General features: G+C 39.5%; 1 protein-coding gene across 2 annotated transcripts in view; it reads left to right on the top strand.

Moving 5' to 3' along the window:
• The window catches only part of prkcba (protein kinase C, beta a), a 287,734-nt gene extending 264,019 nt beyond the window's left edge, over positions 1 to 23,715 (top strand). The window contains exons 16-17 of one of the 2 annotated variants that reach the window (XM_072559144.1): positions 784 to 924; positions 20,845 to 23,715. In XM_072559144.1, coding sequence (XP_072415245.1) covers positions 784 to 924; positions 20,845 to 20,997 — 294 coding nt within the window. In that variant the 3' untranslated portion in view covers positions 20,998 to 23,715. Of the gene's footprint in view, positions 1 to 783; positions 925 to 4,272; positions 5,343 to 20,844 lie in introns of those variants that run through there. The other variant, XM_072559143.1, reaches the window with a different exon arrangement.
• Positions 23,716 to 24,727: the final 1,012 nt, after the last annotated feature.

Below are 24,727 nucleotides of genomic sequence, written 5' to 3'. Positions count from 1 at the left end.
TACTTCAAATAAGGAGATCAATATTGTATGTAGTACACCAGATACAGACTCAGCCTGTATAACTGAATAACTGAAGAATGATCTCCCTACTTGAGTAGGTTCCTGATGAAGGGCTTTTGCCCAAAACGTCGATTTTCTTGCTCCTCGGATGCTGCCTGACCTGCTGTGCTTTTCCAGCACCATTCTAATCTAGCCTCTGGTTTCCAGCGTCTGCAGTCCTCACTTTTCCCTACTTGAGTATTCAATTCTCCCTCCCCATGATAAATGGTAGCTTTTTTAAGTTTTATAAATTACTTGCTGTACTTGCATACTAACCTTTTGTGATTCTTGCAGATCCTTCTCTAGAGCTTAATCATCACCACATCATTTGTCTTTAGTGATTTTGCTTCAGTGATAAATATTGATTGGGACTCTAAAGAGAATGCTGTAGCTTTTCTTTTAAATATTCCTATCAGACCTTTTACATCCACCTGAGAGGGCAAATGGGGCTTTGATTTAATGTCTTAGTCAAAAGGTCAGTGATGAAGAATGATAATGTGCTACCACAGGGTGCATTATTTTAAAAGGTGCAAGGACAATTTGGACATCATTTCATTTCTTCCATACAGAAAATGAACAATAATGGAAATGGTTTTCAAATGGAATAATAGAAGTGAAATCCTTTAATTCATTATGGTTAGGTGGCTTGTTTGAGAATGTAAGCTTTTCTTATTTTGTTTGGAGGAGCTAGTGGAATGGTTGACTTCACCTGTGTTTATTTTGTGATGTATTGTATGATTATAGCTTTTAACGAAGCATCCAGCCAAACGCCTGGGATGTGGACCTGAGGGCGAGCGAGACATCAAGGAACATGCATTTTTCCGATGGATTGATTGGGAAAAGTTGGAACGCATGGAGATTCAGCCTCCGTTCAAACCAAAGGCAGTAAGTTGCATTTAGCTGATCCTCCCCACACATTATGATGCTGCACTTGTTAAACAGTTGAGTCCTTGCTTTTAAAAGTAGTGAAACCAGAAACAATTGTGGAACAGCATTTCTGAATGTGTCAGGTCACACTATCTTATTTTGCCATTCCCACTAACAATTTGCTCCATACATACAAACACCCAGAGTAGATTCCCCTTAATCTTACACAGAGTCCCTAACAGGAATGCACCCGATAACCATGCTCTGATAATTCCACTTCCTGATGCTGCCCTGTGTGGAATTGCTGTGTAAGTCAACCCATAGATTTAACCAGCACTTTTAAAATGCTTGATGAGAGTGAGCACAGGAGCAAAGTCTGACTCACTAGTATTTGTTATTTTATGTAATTTCATACTTTATTGTTGTGGTTTGTCATTTCCTTAAGTCTCCTCAGTTTCGACATTACAGCTTTCAAGGTTAGCGGAAACCTGAGTCTGCAAGTTGTGATCACAGACTCCTCCTCTGAGGATGGGGTTTTATATTTCAGTCCTTCACAAAACAGTATGATTGTCTTACAGAAAATAAATTACAAAATATGTTGAAAAATTGTTTATGATTTTTGGGGAGTGCAAGAAGTAGAGAGTTCCAGAATGTTCTGGAGGAAATCTGATTATAAAGTAGAATCGAATCACTAAATGGGGTGAAATCTGTGTAACATTCCAATATGCTTTTAGGATGTTCAACCCAATGATTATCAAAGATTCACAATGAGACATAATCTGCAGTTTCATATTAACTCTCATTGCCCTCATTGAAAATGCTCCAGCAACAATGAGTAATATCAGCCAGCACTCGGAACTTTACATTTAGAGCAGCTGTCACTGAATTTTGATCTCCTTGTGACAGGCTTCCTGGCTGTGTTGAATATATGTGCATGTGTTAGGGTTACCGACTTTATGGATATATACGTGGAGATTTTATTATGTGACCTCTCATCACCAACTACCCTGTCATTCACAGTCAATTTTCTCCATCTCCAATAGTTTCGTAGCTAATATTCAGAGGTATTCAAATGTAAAATATTTTCTTTTGTATTTCTCCCAGCGCTGTCCTGGAATATTAACCTTTAATTCATGAAAGCGTCAGGAGAATCTAAAGAGTCAGTAACCTTTGTGTGTGTCTTAAGGAGTAAATTTCTAAATAGGCCCTGGCAGTAAAGAACATCACCCATCACCAGCTGCTTCTTAATATGTGCTGGCAGGAGTGAAATCGTCGACTCACACTTGAAAAGTTTAAAGCTGTATAAGTATCTTTACCACTTATGCCTGTTTCTTCAGTGTGTGCGTGTGTCTGTGTGTATGTGTGAGAGTGAATATGTTTGTGTGTTTGCATGTGTGAGAGTATATGTGTGTGAGGGTGAGTATGTGTGAGAGAGAGAGATCCCTCTTTTTGCTTTGGTTATATGATTGGAAGATAAAAGACAGAATTAAAAATGACAGGTTTGAAGACAAACAAAGCAAAGTGGAGGTTGTGGGAAATAGCAAAGAGTTGGATGACGGAAACCAGAGAGAGACAGACAGACAAAAGTAGCTGGGCTGAGGAGAGATAGAGCAATTTAAACAATGAAAAATACATATGAAATATAAAGAGGGAACAAAGCAAATGAGATTAGAAATATATGGGAGTAAAGGCTTTACATAGAATGAATTAATGGTAACAGCACAGAAGAAGGCCATTCAGCCCACTGGGTCTATGCTACAAGAGCAATTCACCCAGATAGATTCCCATATCTTCTCACCACAACCCTGAAACTTTATTGTTTCAGATAATAATCCAACTCCATATCTTATGAACATGCTTCCACCACAGTTTCAGGCAGTGCCTTTGCGATCCTAACCACTTGCTACATGCCAGAACGTTTCCTCATATTGCCATTGCCTCTGTTGACAATTGCTTTAGATCTGTGTTCTGTACTTCTCAATCATTCAACCAATTGGAACAATTTCTTCCTGTCTACTTGGTCCAGATCCTTCATGATTTTGAATACCTCCTTCACGTCTGCATTCTGCATGCTGCCTTCTCTTCCTGAAAAACAACTATCCCAACTTCTCCAATTTGATCAATTAACTGAAGTTCCTCATTATTAAACCATTCTTGTGAATCATTTCTGCAACTCTGTAATGCCTTTGCATCCCTCCTAAAGTATGGTGCCTAGAACTGGATTCAATTCTCTGGTTGAGACTGAGCCATTATTTCACACAAGTCTAACAGATCTTCCTTGCTATTCCATTCTTTTGGGGGATGGGTTATGTGTAAGAGTGATTGAAATGAAGAGCACATTTGGGTGAGGAACACGTATGAAGGATGTGTTTGAGGAACATGTATGTTGGAATGAGGGAAACTGTTTTTTTATATTTTAATTTGTGTATATGCATTGTTTCAAACATGTTTGAACGTTTATTGGTTACAACTGCAGACTCGATCATCTGACCTTTCTGCCTCCTTCACTCCCACCTACAAGAGCATGGTCTTTTGTTATTCCATTTTCCACCTATTCTGTTTTCCAATGAAGTCGTCAGTCAATCCATTGCCGATCCAGTGTGAGTTTTCAGTAAACCTACCTCCTATTATTTGTGCAAGTCTCAAATCCCTCCCATCTGGGTAGAATCTATAATTCTGTTCTGTTTCGCATAGACCTTACCCTGAGAACATAGACCACTCAGTCAGTGTCCCAGAAGAGCCACTCCAGCCCAGTTCATGGGAGGGGGAGGATGTTTAATTTCCCCATCATCCACTTTATCCAACAAGTCTTCAACCACTGAAATAAAAACATGAAGTGCTGGAAAGCCTCAGGTCAGACAGAATTTTGGACTAGAAAGAGTATTAATGGTACAGAACATCAGAAATCATCAGAACAGCTGAGCGGTAAGTTCCAGATATGGACCTTGAGGTTAGAATAGGAATATTGTCTGCCCTATCCTCTACCATGGAGAATGGTCACTAGGCCAGGGTTCTAAGGGCCAGGGGCAGTGGACAGGCTCAGCAACAATGAGTCAGGCAGTCAGTCCTTTTGGGGAATTGGGATATGAGTGGACAAACAGCTTTAGGGGCTGGACAGTATCTTGGTGTTGTGCAGCGCCCTCAAAGGGCTGAATGGCCTGTTCTTCTGTTAAGATGAAGCGGGGAAACGGGTAAAGGAACGCGACCGGATTAACAGATAGTGAGAGAACAGTGCTGGTTAGAAAGCATTTATATCTGTATCCATTGCATTACTCACCCTCCGGAATTGGTTTGTTTTACGAACTAACCCATTTATAAATCCATGGCACTCCATCCCCATCACCCTTTTTCTTTCTCCTCCCACAGTGCGGGCGCAACGCTGAGAACTTCGACCGATTTTTCACCCGTCATCCGCCAGTCCTAACTCCACCTGACCAAGAGGTCATCATGAATATTGACCAGGCAGAATTCGAGGGGTTCTCCTTTATTAACACGGAGTTTGTCAAACCTGAGATTACATGTTAAACAGTGCCTGGGGGAGGAATGGGGAGGAAAGGAGAGGGGAGGGGGGTGGGGGTCACATCTCCTTATCACAGTAAGAGACCCTTGTTCCAGGTTGTGCAGCATGTTCAGAGGCTGTTAACTGTTCCGTGATGTTTGCTTTGCAAATCTCTCTCAAAGCGTGTTGGGAATGCGGTTTTCCATCCATCACTTCATTACACAGTGAGACACAAAGTGCACACAGCAGCTGCTGACCAGTTCCCATCGCAGGTGCTTCCCTCGATAGTAACTCTGTATGAAGCTGCTTTGCAAAATGATTTGCTGCCTTGATTGCCAAAAGCTGTTCTATAGTTCATTAACTGCCTCAAGCCAATGGCTTTTCTCTCGCTCGACTACAAAGCACAGAGATAACCCAACCCCCCCGCCCCCCCCCCCCCCCCCCCCCCCCCCCCCCCCAGCCCTTCGTTACTGCAGAGTGAGACCCGGCCTAACATTGCAGAGTGGAGTCATGAACGTTTCCTCTGGTTGGTGTTTCTGTCTGTGGCCGTGTGTGCAATCCAAACCAGGAGACCTCTAGTCAGTGAGTTTTAGGATGTCCATCTCAGCTATTCCAAAAAAAATGTGTCAAATGAAGTTCTTTCTCAGTGTATTATTGCCCGTATAATGTGACCCTGGTGGCTGAAGTGTTCTTTGAATTGAAAATTGTGTCTGTAAAATCTGCTCAGTTCTAGAAGTGATTGTGACTGTCTCGTTTATCCTGTTAGTGTGAACCAGTAAGTTCTTCCCTCTCTGAGCTGAATGATTATGTAAGGCCAGCCTTTCCTCTCCTAACCTGGCCTGACTCTCAGTGGATCTTTCAGGAGGGTGCGAGGCATGTTTAAACTGATAATGAAACCTTGCAAGACATTTTAAAAAGAAATAAATTGATGCATGACTGTTGTTTTGTAGTGTGTTGCTAACAACGCCTGCATTTGATGTGCCAAACATTTTTTTCCAGTACTGATATACAATAAAGAAAATCGCACCCAAAAAGAAAAAAAACTCAGCATCACTTTAGTCACATGTTTAACAACCGCTTCTATTTTTCTGTTCAGATATTTTTTCTATAGTACAGTGCTGGTCCAGGAAGGAATGTTAATTAAATCTGTCTAAAATTGACACTGAATGCTTATCAGAACTGCCGAGTCCTATCAGACTCGAACAGGTCACCCCACTGACAACATTGGTTTCAGGCTGTTACACAGTTACTGAATTTTAATCCTCCCACCCCCAATCCTACAAACAAAATTACAAAATGCATCAGCCAACCAAGGAATCCTGTGCTATAAAGGTATAAATAGAATGCAGCTGTAAGCAGAAAAGTACTGACAATTCCAAACAACCCCTGTAACCCTTACCCCACTGAATGGTTAACAACTCTGCATAATCGCAAAATAATCCTTGCCATACAGTGACACAGCTTGGAAACAATACCTCTAGTCCAAAAAGTCTACACCAACCATGTTCCTAAACTAAATTAGTCCCACCTGCCTTAATTTGGCCAATATTCCTCCAAACTTTTCCTATTCGTGTACTTATCCAAATGTCTTTTAAATATTGTAACTGTACCCGCAGCCACCATTTCTTCTGGCAGTTTTCCCTTGATGTCCTTTTTCAATCTTTCTCCTCTCACATGTCCCTAGTTTTGAGCTCCCCCACTTTAGGGAGAGGACCCTTGCTATACATCTTGGCTATGTTCCTCAAGATTTTATAAACCTCCATAAGGTCACCCCTCAACCTCCTAGGCTCCAGTGAAAAAAGTCCCAGTCTATCCAGCCTATTTTTGTAACTCAAACCCTCCATTCCCAACAACATCCTGGTAAAATCTTTTATGACCCCTCTCCAGTTTAATAATATCCTTCCTATAGCAGGGTGACCAGAACTGAACGCAGTATTCCAAAAGAGGCCTCACCAATGTCATTGTAAGATTTCAAGATGATGTCCCAAAGTTAATACTCAAAGGTCTGAACAATGAAGGCAAGCAAGCTAAACATCTTCTTAACCACCCTGTCTACCTATGATGCAAATTTCAAAGAATTAAGAACCTGAACCCCTACTTCTCTCTGTTTTACAACACTACCCAGTGCCCCTGCCCTTGTTGTTTTACTAAAATGTAACACCTCTCTTCTATCCAAATTAAACTCCATCTACCACTCCTAAGCCCATTTACATGGTGCTCTGCAAAATAACAGCAAATCTCCACCATTATGCAAAGGATAGCTGAATAAGCAGCATCTGTACTGTTGTACAGTAAGTAGTCATTATTCTGCTGAATAAGTGGTGTTTAGGGTAGATTTTCAGGTCTTGAATCACTCATGAACTTGACATCCAAAAAAAATTGCATGTAACAAACAAAACTGCTGATGATAGCAAGCAAAACACACATTATTCACCTGACCTAACTCACTGAGCTGAGCTATTGAGTTCTTCATTGCTTGGAATACCTCTGGCTATCTAGAATACACAAAACAAATGCTAATGTTTGCCTGGCATGTGACATATCATTGATCTGGTTTCCTGTGCATGCCAATACTCTTTTAAGGAGTGGGTGGAAAAACATTATGGTCATTGCCATTTGCTGGCATTTTAATAATATATTTGATTTCATCCCTCTCCCAATCTCAAATAATTGAGGTTGCATCACACTATCAGTAAAGCTTAATAAACAAGCACTAAAATGTTTGAGTGATAACAAAAAGAACTAGTCAATGCTGCCGGAAGTGAATTTTGAGAGGTAAAGACACATAAAGAGATGGAGAGTTGTAGAGATGGATGAAGCAATGCAGAAGTCAACAGAATGTGATAGAAAAGGGAGGGATGAGTATAGAGAAGTAGAATCGGGCAAAAAGAAATCAAGAAAGGAATGTTTAGCATGAGTAACATATTTCCTTCTGTTACTTTCTATATTGCCTCTTGCTCCCAGGAGTAGTGAGTGACAATTCATCCTGGAGCAGTTTGTAGAGTTAAAAGAACATTCAAAGTAAAGTCCCTTTTCTCTTAAATTCATGCAGTTTAGTTCAAGCTGGAATAATGATGCAAACTCCTAATCACAGTAAGATCCTGTAGGTGAAGAAAGGGCTAAATTTCAGAGATGGAATAGAGCAGTGAATAGTACAATTGATTTTCAGCCTGGTATCATAGGCACTGTAAGGCACTGAAGAGACAGTGATCCTGGAGTTCAGCGCAGAAGATGCACATCTTATAGAACAACTCCAGATGGTGGATCTACTCAAAGGCATCACTGTATGGACCTCAATGAAACAATGCTTCATGCAGTTTCAGGTTCAGTGGATTTACTTCAACTGAGTGATCAAGTCTGCTCCTTGAGAATTCACAGGCACAGTCAGCCATCTGTGCACATAGTGGTATCAACATGTAAGAAATATGATACATATAATGCGAAAATCCCATCTAACCAATACAAATACCTCATCTGCAGCTTTTCACTTGAATTTCATTTTCCTGTGCTTTCCATTATCCTTTTAGATGCTTCTTTTTCATGTATATATTCCATTCAATAGTTGCTTATGGTAAATCAATCCCTACTAATAGTATTTTCTTTGTGAAAAGCATTCTTCAAACATCCACCTTCATTCTTTTAATGATAACCATTATCTGTGCCTTTGTAATGAATTCATTACAATCTGTCATTATTTACTCTTCCAAAGCCTTTTATGATATTTTACTGAATATGTGGCACTTTGTTAACATTGCAAAGCTTCATTCTGATGTAACACTCACTAATATATCATTCAAATATAAAATACATTACGATTAACAGAACACACTTCTCAATAATCTCACAATACAATAGACTTTAATAAACATACTACAAATGTGACAGATAATACACCCTCACACTGATTTAATACAGTCCCTTACTTAGAATGTACAATATCAATTGTATCCTGTTACTCAGTTTACCATTAACAGGCACATTATCAATTGTTTCTTGCAGTCGTGTACTGTATTTTTTCTGTTCCCTTGAATTGTTATTCAATGTGCACAATATAAATCATTTTTGTTACTTGATTTATACAATATTATTTTGTGATACTTAATTTGTTGCTTAATGCGTACTTTATAAATCATTTGTAGCTTTCATGTATGACACGATTCTCTGTTTCTCAGTTTATATTATTATTCAGTACATACGTTTGATTTTTTTTTCCCTGTATACAGTATTAATCCTTACTTATGCAGTTTGCATTATTACTGTGTGCATGTTATCACTTTTTCCTGTTATTCATTATATTCAGTATTGTTTTTTGTTTCACAGTGTGTACGTTTGTAATCACTTCCTGTTATTCCATTTGCATTGTTATTTTGTGTCCATTATGGGACATTTCATGTTTTTCAAGTCTGCACAGTTTTAATTATTTAGTGCTGTTTCGTTTGTATTATTAGTCAATGTAAATGATATCAAGGGTATAAAGTTACCTGCTTGTACTGGTTTGATGAGTCTCCCCATCAGAATATACTGTTATTCAGTGTTGACAGTATAAATCATTTTTTATGACACTTATGTATCATAATTCTGTTTGTTTTGTTTCCTTATATGCCCAGCATGTGCTCCAGGAGTACCTCTTGATGCCCAGCATACACAGAACAAATTGCATTTCTTAACAGCATAGAATGTGTGATTATCTCCCCATACCAGGGAAGATATTTGTTGTCTAACCGATTGAAAATGCAGAAAATAAATCACTCCTTTTATTTAGCATGCATCGCATGAATATCATCCTTCATAATAAGAGATTGTTTCAGTTACTTTTCTGAACATTTTATAGACTCTCTTCTATCATACATTTATCAATCCCTCCTCAAAGGAAATGAGAAAAGATTAAATACCCCATGATACTAAATCTACAGTAAATCACTTCCTCTTCATAAGAAGCAATGCATCAGTACCTTAACTACTCCAGTATTGAGCCAATGAATGCTCCACCTTGCAATGGATACTGCAGAGGAATGCCTGCTCCAGTCTCCATTTTTGGAAAGGGAGCTTCTGGTCTGTATATGTTCAGGTTTCTGATCTGTATATGTTGATCTCTATAGTCTGTATATGCTAAGGTCTCTGGTCCAGTCTGTGTTTGTTGAGATCTGTGCTCAACAGTCCCTAATGTATCTGTTCCGTATTTCATGTCTTCTCTTATCTGTTTTGTTTGCTGTCTCTGGTCTGCATTTGCTAAAATATTTGGCCTGAATATTTTGGAATGTCTGGCCTGCATATATTGAAATCTGTATTTCTGTGGGTCCATGGTCTGTATATGTTAAGAGATTCTTACAGGACATAATGAAATCATTATTCTTTGCATGTTAAGATCTCTGGATTATATTGTGAATTCTCTGCCTGTATTGTGGTTGCTGATGCATACATTTTGGCATTTCTGCACGGTATGTGTAGAGATCTGAGCCCTAAATACCTTGGGATCTCTGGTCTGTATATCTTGGGTCTTGCAGTCTGTTTATGTAGAGATCTTTGGTATGTATACTTGGATGTCTCAAATGTGCACGTGTTGAGATCTCTGGTCTGTATTCTTTGGATCTGTATAACTTGATGCTTCACTCTTTACATTTTGGTTGGCTGGTTGTATATCTGGAAATTTCAGTCCTTTATATCTTGCAATGTCTAGGGCGTATGTTTTGGGATCTCATCCACTTGGCAGAATACAAGTTGAGATCAGATTGTAAGTTTGCTTGCTGAGCTGGTAGGTTTCTTCTCAGATATTCCGTCACCATGCTAGGTAATTTCAGTGAGCATCCAGTGAAGCGCTGGTGTTCTGTACCACTTTCTATTTGTGTGTCTTGATCTCTTAAGGTCGGTGATATCATTTCCGACTCTTTTTCTCAGAGGTTGGTAAATCCGATCCAAATCAATTAGTTTAATTTTGGAGTTCCAGTTTGAATGCCAGGTCTCTAGGAATTCCCATGTGTGTCTCTGTTTAGCCTGTCTTAGGATGTATGTGTTGTCCCAGTCAAAGTGGTGTCTTTCTGTGGACACATAGATACAGAGTGGGTAAGACACACCAGTGCTTCACCGGAGGCTCATTGATGATGTTACCTAGCATGGTGATGAAAAGTTTGAGAACAAACCTACCAGCTCAGCAGGCAAACTTACAACCTGAACCTCAACCCAAGCTACAAATCTTCTCAAAAATTGCAAACATGCTGAGATCTTTGTTTTGTATATCTTTGGGTCTCTGGTATATGTTATGTCTTTCATCTGTTTAGTGGTTTCTCTGAGGCTGTGTGACCTGCATATCTCAAAACTTTTAGTCTACATCTTTTAATATTTCTGTTTTATATATATGTTGTGGACACTGGTCTGTATATCTTTGCATGTGCAGTCTGTGTATGTTGCATTCTCTGGTCTGTAATGTGTTGAAGGTTCACAATATATTATTATTTGAGAACTTGTGTTCTAACTTGGACAGAAACATGAATTGGCTTTAACTTTTATTTGTGTTTCTATGTAGTGTATGTTAAGAAGAAGTGAAATAGTTTTATTTCATTTCTGATTTCTGAGTCCTGAGTCAGGTACAGAATTGTCAGAAAACTTATTTTCATGCAATTCAGTGAGGCTTTTGAAACTGTTGAGGTGAATAGATCAGTGCCTTAGAAACAAAGGTAAATGCGAAAAGAAGGGTCTGTTGCCCAGCAACAAGCTGTTGTATGACACAAAGAAACAGACAGAAACGAAAACAGAAATTGCTGGAAAAACTCAGCAGGTCTGGTGGCATCTGTGGAGAGAGAGCAAAATTAACAATTTGAGTCCAGTAACCTTTCTTCAGAAAGACAGAATCATCTAGAAAATCTATGAAACTGCAGGTATCTTTCAGAGAGAGAAGACATTCAGAAAACAAAAAAAAAGTAACATTGTAGTTTATCAACTTCCATAATGATCAGGGAAAAAGAAGACCTGAATGGCTTAATGCCAGGAAGAGAAAACCTCCAGAAATACATAGCTGTGGAAGGGGAGTATAAGGAAACTATGTTAAGAAACAAGTGAGCTGTGTGAGCACTTTGTTCAGGGTCGAAGGAAGAGACACTAACTAAATACAGAGGAACCTCCATTATCCGGCATTCAATTATCCAAATATTGGATTATCTGGCAAGATTGCAAGGTCCCGATGCTTGGCTAAACAATGTTATCTGGCATTCGATTATCCGGAATTGATTAACCAAACAAAATACTCCCATCCCGTGTCCTTTGGATAATTGAGCGTCAGTGCCAGTGTACCAATAGTATCAGTGAATGTAGGCTTTCGCTGAAAACAATTCAGCTGAGCCAACTGAACAAGAAACTTTAAAGTGAAAAGGTGACCCTTCATTGAGCTTTGAGTATCTGCAAGGTTGTTCTTGATGGTTAAGAGGCTGAATCTTTAGTTCTGATATTTGTAATAAGACCTTTCAAATAATTCTTGGCTAGAATGGCACAGTTCAGGTTTTTGTTCTTTTGTGTAATAAACTTTGATGTTCTTTTACTAAAAGTACATTGGTAGTCTCTTATGGATATATTTAGTGACTGACCCACATAGTAAAATTACACAAGTAAAACATATGGTCCATCAAACCAAGTTTAACTCTGCGCTCCAACTTGCTTAATAATAACTAGGATCATAACAATATTTGTTGATGTTTCTGGTCTATATATTTTGAAAATTCAGATCTGGATATCTTGGAATCTATGGTCTATATATTCCAGGATTTTGGATATGTATCTCTTGGTTTCTCCTGCCTGTATGTCACAGTGTATCTGGTGTGTGTATTTCTTGAGTTGTGTGTTATCTATATGTTAGGTCTCTGGTCTCTATATCTTGTGTTTGCATATTTTGCGATCTCTGGATATATATTTTTGGGTCTGTAAATGTTGAGGTCACAGGTATGTGTCTCTTGCTGTCTGGTTTGCATAATGAAGTATCTTTAGTGCATATTTCTTGAGGTGTCCATTCTCTATATCTTGAGTGTCTAATCTATTTTTGTCTATGTTTAGAGCTCTGCTGTATACATCTTGTGATCTTTGTTTTGTTTCTTGTACAGTTCATGGTCTGTACATGTTAAGTTCTCTGGTCCACTTACCTTAGGTATATTTATACATTGATGTTTCAAATCTATATCTTTACAGTCTTTTGATAGTGCACATTCTAAGTATTGCTGACAAAAGACACATTTTGTCAAAACTTTGTCTTGCAGTCATCAGGACATCGAACAGTAGAGCACAGGAACAGGCCTTTTGCCCCACTATGTCTGTGCTGACCATGATGTCGTTCTAAACTAATCCAATCTGTCTGCACATGGTACATATCCCTCTCTTGCCTGCCCGTTCATGTGTTTGTCTGAATACATCTCAAACATCTGCTACTACACCTCCCATGGCAGCATCTTCCCGCCACTTACAACCCTCTGCATAAAAAACCTTGTCTGACACATCTCTTTTAAACTTCCTCCCTCCCTCTTTGAAACTATGTCCCCCAGTATTTGACATTTCCACCCTGGGGAAAAGACTCTGATTATCCACGTGTCTCATCATTTTATATACTTCTATTAGGTCACCCCCTACATCCTCCCCACCCCCCACCCCTCAGCCTTTGATACTCTAGTGAAAACAATCCAAGTTTTATCCAACTTCTCCTTATCACTAATACACTGTAATCCAGGCAACATTCTGATTAATCTCTTTAGCACCCTCTCCAAAGCCTCCACATCTTTCCAATAGTGTGGTGACTAGAACTACACACAGTACTCCAAATGTGGCTTAACTAAAGTTATATACACTAGAACATCACTTGCTAACTTTTATACTCAATGTCCCAACCAATGAAAGCAAGCATGCCATATCTTTTACCACCTTATCCAATTGTGTTGTCACTTTCAGACAGCTATGGACTTACAATCCAAGATCCTTCTAGATATTAATGCTTCTAAGGGTCCTGTCTTTCCTCTTGAATTTGACCTCCCAAGTATATCACCTCACACTTGTCTGGATTAAAATCCAGATGCCATTTATCTGCTCATCTTTCCAATTGGTCTATATCTAGCTTTCTTTGACAATCTTCCTCACTATTCACAACTCTACCAATTTTCATCTCATCTGCAAACTTTCTAATCATCTAAATTACAAAAAATAGAGATCCTAGCACTGAGCATTGTGGAACACAATTAGTCACACAGCTCCAGTCAGAGCTCCACTCTTCTACAACTATGCTCTGACCAAGCCAATTTTGTATCCAATTTACCAAGTCACTGTGGATCTCATGTGACTTAATCTTCTGGAGCAGCCTACCACGAGCGACCTTGTCAAATGCTTTTGAAAAGTCTATGAAGTTAATATCTACTGCCCTACCCTCATCAATCATCATTGTCACTTCCTCAAAAGATTGAATCAAATTTGTCATTCAGACCTTCCATGCACAAAGCCGCACTAACTATCCCTAAGAAGTCTATTATTTTAAAATGCGAGTACATTCTGTCTGTAGAATCTTCTCCAACAATTTCCTAACCACTGATGTAAGACTCATCAGCCTGTAATTTCCCAGATTATCCCTGTTACCCTGCTTAAACAAAGGGACAACATTGGCTATTCTCCAGTCTTCTGGGACCTCACCTGTAGCTAAAGATCTCTGATAAGGCCCCAGCTATGTCCTCTGTTGCCTCCCCCAGTACTTGTGATAGATCCCATCTGACCCTTGGAACATATGTACCTTCAGGTTTTTCAAGACACCCAACACCTCTTCCTTCTTAATATCGATATGCCTTAGAATATCAACATACACCTCCCCAAACTTATCAGCATTCTCGTCCTTGGTGAGTATTGATGCAAAGTGAGTATTGACTCCTTCCTCTGCCTCCATACATAAGTTCCCTTCTTTGTCCTTGAGTGGACCTGCTTTTTCCCTAGATGCCCTCTTGCTTCTGATATATGTATAAAATGCCTTGGGATTCTCCGTAATCCTATTTAGAACATAGAACATAGAAAAGTACAGCACAGAACAGGTCCTTTGGCCCACAATGTTGTGCCAAGATTTAATCCTAATGTAAAATATAATAACTTAACCTACACACCCCTCAACTGACTGCTATCCATGTGCATGTCCAGCAGTCACTTAAATGTCCCTAATGACTCTGCTTCCACCATCACCGCCGGCAATGTATTACATGCATTCACAACTCTCTGCATAAAGAATCTACCTCTGATGTCTCCTTTATACCTTCCTCTTAATATCTTCAAACTATGACTCCTCTTACCAGTCAGTCCTGCCCTGGGGAAAAGTCTCTGGCTCATGACTCTGTCTATTCCACTCATTACCTTGTATACCTCGATCAGGTCTCCTCTCTTCCTCCTTCTCTCCAGAGAGAAAAGTCTGAGCTTATTCAACCTTTCTTCATAAGGCAAGCCCTCCAGTCCAGGCAGCATCCTGATAAACCTTCTTTGCACCCTCTCCGAAGCCTCTGTATCTTTCCTATAGTAGGGCCACCAGAACTGGATACAATATTCCAAGTGTGGTCCCACCAGGGACTTGTAGAGCTGTAGCAAAACCTCGTGGCTCTTAAACTCAATCCCCCTGTTAATGAAAGCCAAGGACATTTCATAGTCCTCTTCATCCCTCCTAATTCCTTGTTTAGCAATTATACAAAGTTGAGCAGAAAACTATCCCGAATACTGCATGAAAGAAGACTGCTGCTTGGTTGGAAAGTAGACTCTGATAGGTAGAGGTATAAATGATAGTATTACCCCCTGAATTTGTATTGTTGTGAAATGTACTGATGAATGCAAAACAAAAAAATTGACAAAATTTGTCCTTTTTTTGTAATACTTGAGTTCTATAATTTTAGGTTTTTGGTCTGCCACATCTTGGATAACTGGTATGTATATCTTTGAGGTCTCTGGTCTACATACCTTGAGATCTTAGGTTGGTGTACCTTGTTGGCTCCTATTTATAATCTTGAGTTGTCTGGCCTCAATTCCTTGTGTGTCTGAACTGTAAACATTGGATTATCTGGTCTGTATATCTTTGGTTGATTAGTATCTCTGGTATTGATATGTTGAAGTCTCTGGTCTATGCATACTGAAATCTTTCATCTGTATATCTTGGAGTATGTGGTCTGTATATGTTCAATTCTGTAGTCTAAATGTGAGATCTCTGAATATTTCTGGCCTATACATTTTTGAGTTCCTCACATTTCTCATTTATCTGTTGAAGAATCAGATCTGTATGTGTTGAAGTTTGTGTCTGTATATATGTTGAGGTACATAGTCTATATTTTCATAGGTCACCCCACTTTTTATGTTGAGGCCTGTGATCTATATTTGTTGGAATTTTTGCTCTGCACTATTTGGGATCATGTTCCGTGTATCTTGGAATCTCTATTCTATAAATATTGTGTCTTTAATCTGCTTTTCCTGGGATGTCTGATCTAAATTTCTTGAAGGAGAAAGTGAGGACTGCAGATGCTGGAGATCAGAGCTGAAAAATGTGTTGCTGGAAAAGCGCAGCAGGTCAGGCAGCATCAGGGAATGAAGAAGGGCTTTTGCCCGAAATGCCGATTCTCCTGCTCCTTGGATGCTGCCTGACCTGCTGCACTTTTCCAGCAACACATTTCTTGAAGGTCAAAGGTCTATGCATCTTGATGTTCATGGTTTGTATATTTTGTATATTTAAGTCTATTTTTGTACTGTTCTGTACTTGCAGAGCGTTTGTGCATTTATGTCTTTGATTCTTATATTTTGAGGTATGGTGGCAAATCTTAGGATTTCTGGTTACATACCTTGAGACTTTTAGTGTCTATATCATGAAGTGTCTCGTCTATCTATATTGTGGTCTCTGCTTGGTGTTTCTTGGGGTCTTTAATGTGTATATGTTGATGTTTATGATTGTTAAATATGTGGATATCCTGGGTTTTTGTTCTGTATATTTGATTTCATCAGGAGCTATACTTCTTGACATCTCTGGTCTGTATATCTTGGAATCTCTGATCTCTATGTGGTGAGATGATTGAGCTGTATATGAGTGAACCCCTGGTCTATATATCTTGGAGTCTTTGATCTGTATATGTTGAGATCCCTAATCTGTATATTTTGGATTCTTTGCTGTCTTTCTTCTGTCTGCTCTGTGTTGATATCTCTTGTCTGTGGAAACAATGTGGAAACAGGCCCTTCAGCCTCACACGTCCACACCAACCCTCCGAAGAGTAACCCACCCAGACCCATTTCCCTCTGACTAATGCACTTAACACTATGGATAATTTCCCATGGCCGATGCACCCGACCTGCACGTCTTTGGACTGTGGGAAGAAACCCATGCAGACACAGGGAGAACGTGCAAACTCCAGTCGCCCCAAGGCTGGAATCAAACCTAGGTCCCTGGTGCTGTGAGGCAGCGGTGCTAACCACTGAGCCACTTGTGCTGCCCAAGACCATAAAACTTTTAAGACCTTAGAAAAGATATAGGTATTTGGACCATTGAGTCTGCTCACCATTCAATAAGACCATGGCTTTTCTGAGAATCCTTAGCTCCACTTTCCTGTCTTTTCCCAATAAAACTAATTAAAACTCTATCTCAGCCTTGAATATATTTAATGACTCATCCTTGCCAGCCCTCTGCATTAAGGAATTTAGATGATTCAGCGCCTGCTGAGAGAAGAAATTCCTCCTCATCTCTGGTTTAAATGGATGACCCCTTACTCGAAGATTATGCCCTCTGGCCCTAGACTTTTCCACAAGGTGAAACAAACTCTCAGGATCCATCCTGTCAAGCACCCTAAGAATCTAAAATGTTTCAAGAAGGTTCCCTCTTATTCTTATAAAAAGCAATGCGTGCAGCCCAACTAACTCAACTTCTGCTCATAAGAAAATCCTTCCAGCCCTGAGATCAACTGAGTGAACCTTCCCTGGCCTGTCTCCAATGCCAGTACATCTTTGCTTATTTAAGGGGACCAAACTGTGTATGGTGTCTCAGGTCTGTTTTTCTTGGTGTCTCTGGACTATATTTCCTGAATGCATGTTTTAATTACAAGATCATGCTTGTGTCATTGATCTATATGCGTTGACAGATTCTGATGGGCTGTTGGTGTATATGTTGAAAGTGTTAGTCTCTGCTAATTTTGTGATTTTGTTTTTCTTAAAAGGATGTGATCCCTCTTTTCTCAGATCCTTTTGTTTGTTTTGCTCGGAGTCTTTTTTGTGTGTATTTATGGGCATATCTTTGGTTTGTATTTATCAGATGGTTTCTGATCCTTAATTTCAAGCGATGTCTCTGTTTGATTTTTGTTTATTCAAAGTCTTTCCAGATTGATTTTATTTTGAGGCCCCTGTTTTATGACCCCTTTAGGCTCAGATTTTGTGGATCTGTTCTGTAATAGATTTTCTGATTTGTGTCATTTGGAAATTTCTTTGTTTTGTATTTTTGGGATCTTCAATCTGTTTATTTGTGTTTTTCTTTGATCCAGTGTTCTTTGGGGTAGTCTTTGATGTGTGATTTCCATTTTGTTTACCTGGATTTGTTGGGAAGCCCATATTTGTGTTTTAGAAAGGCATTAGTAAGTGACTAGTGGAGATTACTTTTACAAGCACTTGATTAACAGAAAACAGAGCCTCCAAAAAAAACCCCAAACACCTCCACTAATTTCTCAAGAAGAATTTTGTTTCATGTTATTAAAGACAAATAATCTGTGTTGATGAGGCTCCTGTTCTATTAATTCCTCTAGTTTATGCTTATCATGGATCTTTCTAACATTATTGTGTGCTCTGTTCTTTGTAAACTATTATGTTTGAAAAAGTTTCTATAATGTGAAAATTGAGGACTTGGACTGGGTTTGTTAATTATAATCCATATTAATGGAGGGCTGCAATCTTTAATATTGGGTGTTACACTTTACGGGGTTAATGTATGTTCATAGTAAACTCTGGTGTCCATTTCTTAAGGATTCTGATCTGTATATTGTGTGGTTCCTGATTTTCCTATCTTTTGAAATGTCTGGTCTTTATTTGATAAATGCATGATTTCTTTTGCAGATTTATCTAATCTGAACTATTGTTATTTTGTGATTTCCCTGATATTCCTTTCTGAGAGGCTATAGTTTTCCTTCGCTACCATCTTTCTGGTTTATGTCAACTGTAAGCTTTTTAAACCTATTTATTATGGCAAATTGAATTAATTGGACACTAAGGTCTATTTTGAATTATAGGCTCTATTCTGTGTTTGCCATATATATGTCTGTGTCTGTGGCAGTTATTTATTGCAGTGTCACTCTAGCGTGTGTATATTTGGGCTTTCTGTGGTCTGTCTATGTTAGGTGTGTTCAGTCTATTTTTGTTAGGGTATAACTGGTCCACATCCATTAATGACCTATCTTGTCAGAGGTAAACATGCTGCCCAGAAGGGTATGGGATTCTGCTGACAAACAAGGTTGAATACTGATTATTGTGGAATGCCACTTTCCCAAGTAAGCATTCCACCTCACCCTAATCTATGTTTAGTGGGTGCCCAACATCTCCATGCTATCTACTCTGTGCTTATTATGGCCTGTTGTTTTGGGAAAACTCCTGTCTATTTTAAATTGATTATTTAGTGATTATTTATCAGAATCCATGATTTTGGGGGTGGGAGGTTCTCTCCTGATCAATATTGAGGATCCCTTTTCTCCTTGGGGATTGTTGTCTAGTCTGTTCATTGGAAACATCATTGGTTTGTGTTTATTTAGAATCTGTATTCTGGTGTATCCGTGCATGAGGGTCCATTAATTTTGAAATGGCCTGAGCCTTTAAAAACAAGGTCCAGTGCCTGTTGTATGACCCTTATTCCACCAGCTCTTCAAGCAGGGCCAGAGAATGGGTCACACCAAGAGCTGCATTTAGGGCAGAAAGTTCAGCAGCACAGGTAAGTGAATAAAGTTTGTTTTTCTGGACAGGAGTAAAACAACTATTTGATCTTTCATCACCTCCCTGAAGAAATCATTTCCCTGAAGAAATGATCTATCTACATTTAAAATTCCCAATATGTTTCCAAGCTACTGCACCCATACGGTCAGATAAAGCAGATGTTGGTCAGTGAGGGTGGGGGTGAACAGCTTCCAGATACCAGGTTCAGGGAGGGAAGGTTCTCTTTTCTATTTCATAGTCAGTGATGCAGCATGATTCTTAGAACCAATAATATTCCCAGAGACATCTCCATGGCAACCCATTGAAAAGTTTGTTAATGTTTATTTTTTGTCAGTTTCTGACGTGTGACATTTGCACTGCCCCAGTGAAAGCCCACACCGTTCCATTACCCAGAATCAACTTGCGTATGTACTCAGTACACCAGTACTGTTCCTTGGGGGTCAGATTCTCAAAGTCAACTTGCACATAGACCCAGTGTTCCATGTCAATCGCTGGGAGACTGATTACCCAGTGTACCCAGTGTCACCTGGCATACAGACTCACTGGCATTCCCTGAGAGACAAGTTGCCCAATGTCTGCTATTATACAGAGCCACAGCCCTGGTCAGCTCTGAGGAAGGGTCACTGGACCTGAAGCATTAACTCTGATTTCTGTCTATAGATGCTGCCAGACCTGTGAGCTTTCCCAGCAATTTCTGTTTTTGTGCCAGTACCCAAGTGTTGCCCCAGGAAGTCTGGGTGTTGCCTCACAATTATTCCTACTATCCTCAATTCCTGCTTGTTGGGTCTGGATGGACCAGGACAGACCCATCACCCTGCTGGCCCTCCCAGAATGACTGGTGTACAAAACTAGCTCCACAGACACTCATGACCTGATTCTTTAGGGACAGTTGGGGAATGGGGGTGGTTGGTGGGTGGTGGTGCTGGCAATGGCGTTCAGTTGTTCTGTGCTGAACTGGCCTCAGGACATTAAACATAGCAGAGAGTGGGTCTGTGCATAATCAGCAATATTTCTATTCAGGTTAATGCGAATTATCAGCAGCTTCCACCAGATACAGGAGAAACATCACTTGAATAATAACAGGACAGATACAGAGAACTTGGCTCGTCATTTTTGTAAGGGTTTTTCTCAAGCTGGACGAATGATGATCTAGGATATTTCTCTGGTGGTGCTGTTGAGGTTGTGGTGAGATCGAGAGGGTAGTTCCTCTCAAAGGTCATGGGACAGAGTCGCTCTCAGTGCAGTTCGATGTCGTCCCCCTTGGTTTCAGTGTCACTTTGCAGTGAGTCTGGAGATCCCCTTGTCTGGACATCCACACTAGATGTTCATTGAAGCAATTCTACACCACTTCCGTTACTACAGGAGCTCCTACATGTTGAGACTGCAAAGTCTTCAACTCTCTCACCACCGAGGGATAGACTGTAGAAAGAGTTACACTGTCAGCTGACAGCTGTGAAATATGTTGCCAAACACAGAAGCACATTTGCTAAAAACAAAATCTTTTCATTTCCTGACAGAAAAATCTCAGAGACACCGGCAACTTTGACCGTGAATTCACCCGGCAACCAGTGGAGCTCACCCCCACCGACAAACTTTTCATCATGAACCTGGATCAGAATGAATTTGCAGGATTTTCCTACGTGAATCCTGAATTTGTTATTCAGGTTTAAGAAATACATGAAGGCTCATTTCTATAAACGCTTGTTGTATTTTTAAATTGAAACAGAACACAATTTCAAGTATTGATCTTCCTTCATCTAGGTGCCAGGTTCAAATGAGGTTTTGAAATAGGGCTACTGAACATTGTATGACCTAGACCTGCCTCAGACAGTGATGGGAATCCATATGAAGATATGTAAAACAAACATTGTAGCTTGAATTCTGACCTGCTTTTGTCCCTAATTCCAGACAAAGAGCAGGATAGAGGAAGTAGAGGGCAGTGATTAGAGCTTACCAATCACTAAAGCTAATGAGGAAAGGAAAAACCTCATCTAATGTGGCCACACTGGGACTTCGGCTAGATCTATGGCACAATGTTGCAGGAGTGCCGCACTGTCAGGGGTATCAAGTGGGTGTGAAACTAAAGTCTTGATCACCATGTCTGGGTGAATGCTGAAACTGGAATAAAAAAGTTGTTCCGGAAGGATCTGGAAATAATATTACCCCAAAATTCAAGGCTTGGGGTGGGGGTGGGGGGGGGCGTAACTGATTTTAGAAAGCAGTCTCTGTACTTGACAGTGTGGCTCAGGGCACACCTATGAGCGGGACCTCCTCATTCACAAGGAAACAGTGAGAATCAGTGTGTGTGAGGGGGGGGGGGTAACCAGTGGGTTTGTGGGCTTCACAGCTTGGGGTTTCACGCTGTTGTGCAATCTTATAAGAGCGGACAGAGAGAAGGCATTTTATTTGCACGTGCATAAGTCTGATGGCTGTCTCAGACCCAGGCCCCTGGACACTGCACAAATCTAGCATTTGGCGCTCTTCCACCTGAGACTGGGTGCTTCCTGCCTGCCACATTGTTGTGGAATGGAGTTTAAAATTATGTTCACTATATTCTACAAAGCACAAGGAAGTTGAAAACATTATCGGCATTTTCAGAACAAAATACACTTACAAATAAACTCAATCAATTGAAAACATTCAATCTTAAATATACTTCTCACTTGCTGTTAGTATCCCACTTACTTTATGTCACAATTCAGGCACAATAATGTGATTCTTATCTACCAGTAAATCAGAATTAAAGCAGCAAACAGAATAAATGAAATGCTGGAAATACATTACCTGGCCCATGATCACAAAAAATGGTCTCCTTTAATTCATCAATGACCCCAATGATGTGGAAGATCCACCAATACCAGAACCATAGCTTTATTTCTGCACAGAAGAAGGCCCTTCAGCCCATCGTATCTGCACTGGTTATCCAATATCTATCCATTCTAATCCCATTTCCCAGTGCTTGGACCTGTTGTCTCATAGATACCTTCTACACACCTCACAAGCAGGTGGCATCTGAACATGGGCCTCCTGGCTCAGAGATATGAACACTATCACAACAGCCTTAAAAAAATCTCCATATTGCCATGGTCAGAGGTGAACACTTCTCCAGAGCCAGTAACCTTTTACCCTTTAGCAATACAAGTGCTCACCCCAATGTCTTGATGATTTCTGCCCCTACCACACTTTTAGGGAGTGAATTACAAACTCCTGGGTGAAAAATCCTCTATAAACCTACAGCTCCTTACCTTAAAATTGTGCCCCAATTGACTTCTCCACATCGCAGTAACTATTCTCCCTATCTACCCTGTCTGTGCCACTTACAACCTTTGGACATCTCAGTATAAAAGAGTTAGACATAACTTAGACTTGTGCACTTTCACTCTACTCCTGCATTATGTTTTCTCCTCTAAGGAGCTAATTCTGTCCTCTGATACTTACTATGCCTGGGTGTCACACGTATTACACTTTAAAATACATGATGTAATATTATTTGAACTGCATTCTTCCTCTGGATACATCTCATTGGCTTACTCTGACTGTATAGCGAAGGATCCCCTGTGTTCTCCCTTCATTAACTCACAATCCTATTGAGGTCAGTCAAGGGAAACAACTCAAGCATTAAGATGTTTTCTGTGAGAACTTTTTCACACAATTTTACAACTTATTATTATGGTTTGATGTAAACTTACAGTTTACCTCCAATTTTGCAATTGAATTCATTATGTTACTAGACTGGGAATCCAGAGTTTACATCATACAATGCAGTATTAAGCCAAATTCTTCCATCAGTCCCATCCTAAACCTTGGGGTAGGCAGATTTATTGATGGAGGTTTTCAGCGGTTGGTATAATGTAGATAATTCATTGAAAATTTCACAATCTCTAAAGTTTAAGAGTTAATTTCCATGTGTGGCTCTTGGTGAAAATAATGAGAAAATTCAAAGATCCTTAATTTACTGCGACTTAGTACTAAGGACAGCTTTGGGGTGAAAATTGAGGGATAAAGAAACTTGGATGGGACAAGTTTAATGAGAAATGTGCTAAGTCTACAGCAAGTCACATGTTTTTAAAACAGTGTCTTCCATATTTTATGGATGTAAATGTTTTCTATTCAGTCACATTTCGTGGAATGTAACGTACCTTGTGACGTCTATGCATCTTTTTTCACAGGATCACACTGTGTCTGTACAGTTGATTACAAAACAAATTAATGTGTTGTAAAGCTTGCCAAAAAATTCCAAAAGTATTGCAATAATTACTGAATGATTTAATATGCATGACTTTTGTGTATAGGTCTCTGTTGTTGGCAGATGTTCATGCACGAGAGTTTCCAAACTGTTAAGGTGATCCATCTTGAACAATTAAAATAAAACTTTTTAATTAAAAATCTGCACCAAAGTACGAAGTATTCACTCGGGGTTCAAGGGTTCAACGTAAGTTAAAGTCTATACCTGTCAGAGTGGCATCTACTATTGTCACATTGCATTAATATTGGTCTGAATATGGCACTATAATGTTGCTTCTGCTATACTAAGATCACCTTTCAATTAGTTAAATCCCATTACACAGCAGATGTAAACGATCAGGATAAATATATCACTGTCTCATGTTAGCGTGTGACAATGTATTGAGTTAAATCCAGATCCAGGAACAAAAATCATGGACTCTGGTGTTTTGCCTGCTTCAACACCCCCGTCTGCACTTTGAACCCATGATAGTTCCTGTTGAGTGCCTTCTCAATGAACTTTACACCTTTAGTCCTTACGTTGAACAATAATGTTTTAGACTTGTGCAGAGGCAGAATTAGAAGAGTTCATCAATAGCCTCAATTATCAGTCAAACTGAAAGCCACATCAGATGAGAAGAACATCTACAGCATTTACATTGGCACAAGACAACAAACATAAGTCGGCAACAAATGTTTATTTTTCAAAATAACTGACAAGCAATTCTACACAAAAAAATGCTATCACACTAAATATACCTTCTGCAAATTGATGAGGTCATAGTCAATGAGCTTTCATTGTTTTAAAGAAAAGTCATAATGGAGTTGAAATGTTTACTCCATTTCTCATTGCCCAGATGGGACCTGTTGGGGTTCTCTGGTATTTTCTCTTGATTTCAATTTTCCAGCATCTGCAGGATTTTGCTTTCCATTGCATATGCACAAAGCTGGAAGATTTTACCCAGGCAGTTACAACCTATTCACTCCATCTCATATCTTAGTCCCAGATTTAATTTTAACAATTGATACAGTATTCATTTGAATAGCATCCACTATATTATTCCCCATACGCTGGCTTCTGAACCTATGCATCGCTAAACTAGAGATTCTGCCATTATTTTCAAGGAATTAATTACCTATGTGATTTCAAGTTTTTGTAGCTCCTAACTAGTTGGC

Source organism: Chiloscyllium punctatum, chromosome 40 (assembly GCF_047496795.1).
Source record: "Chiloscyllium punctatum isolate Juve2018m chromosome 40, sChiPun1.3, whole genome shotgun sequence".
Lineage (NCBI taxonomy): Eukaryota > Metazoa > Chordata > Chondrichthyes > Orectolobiformes > Hemiscylliidae > Chiloscyllium > Chiloscyllium punctatum.
This window is presented reverse-complemented; position numbering and strand designations above follow the sequence as displayed.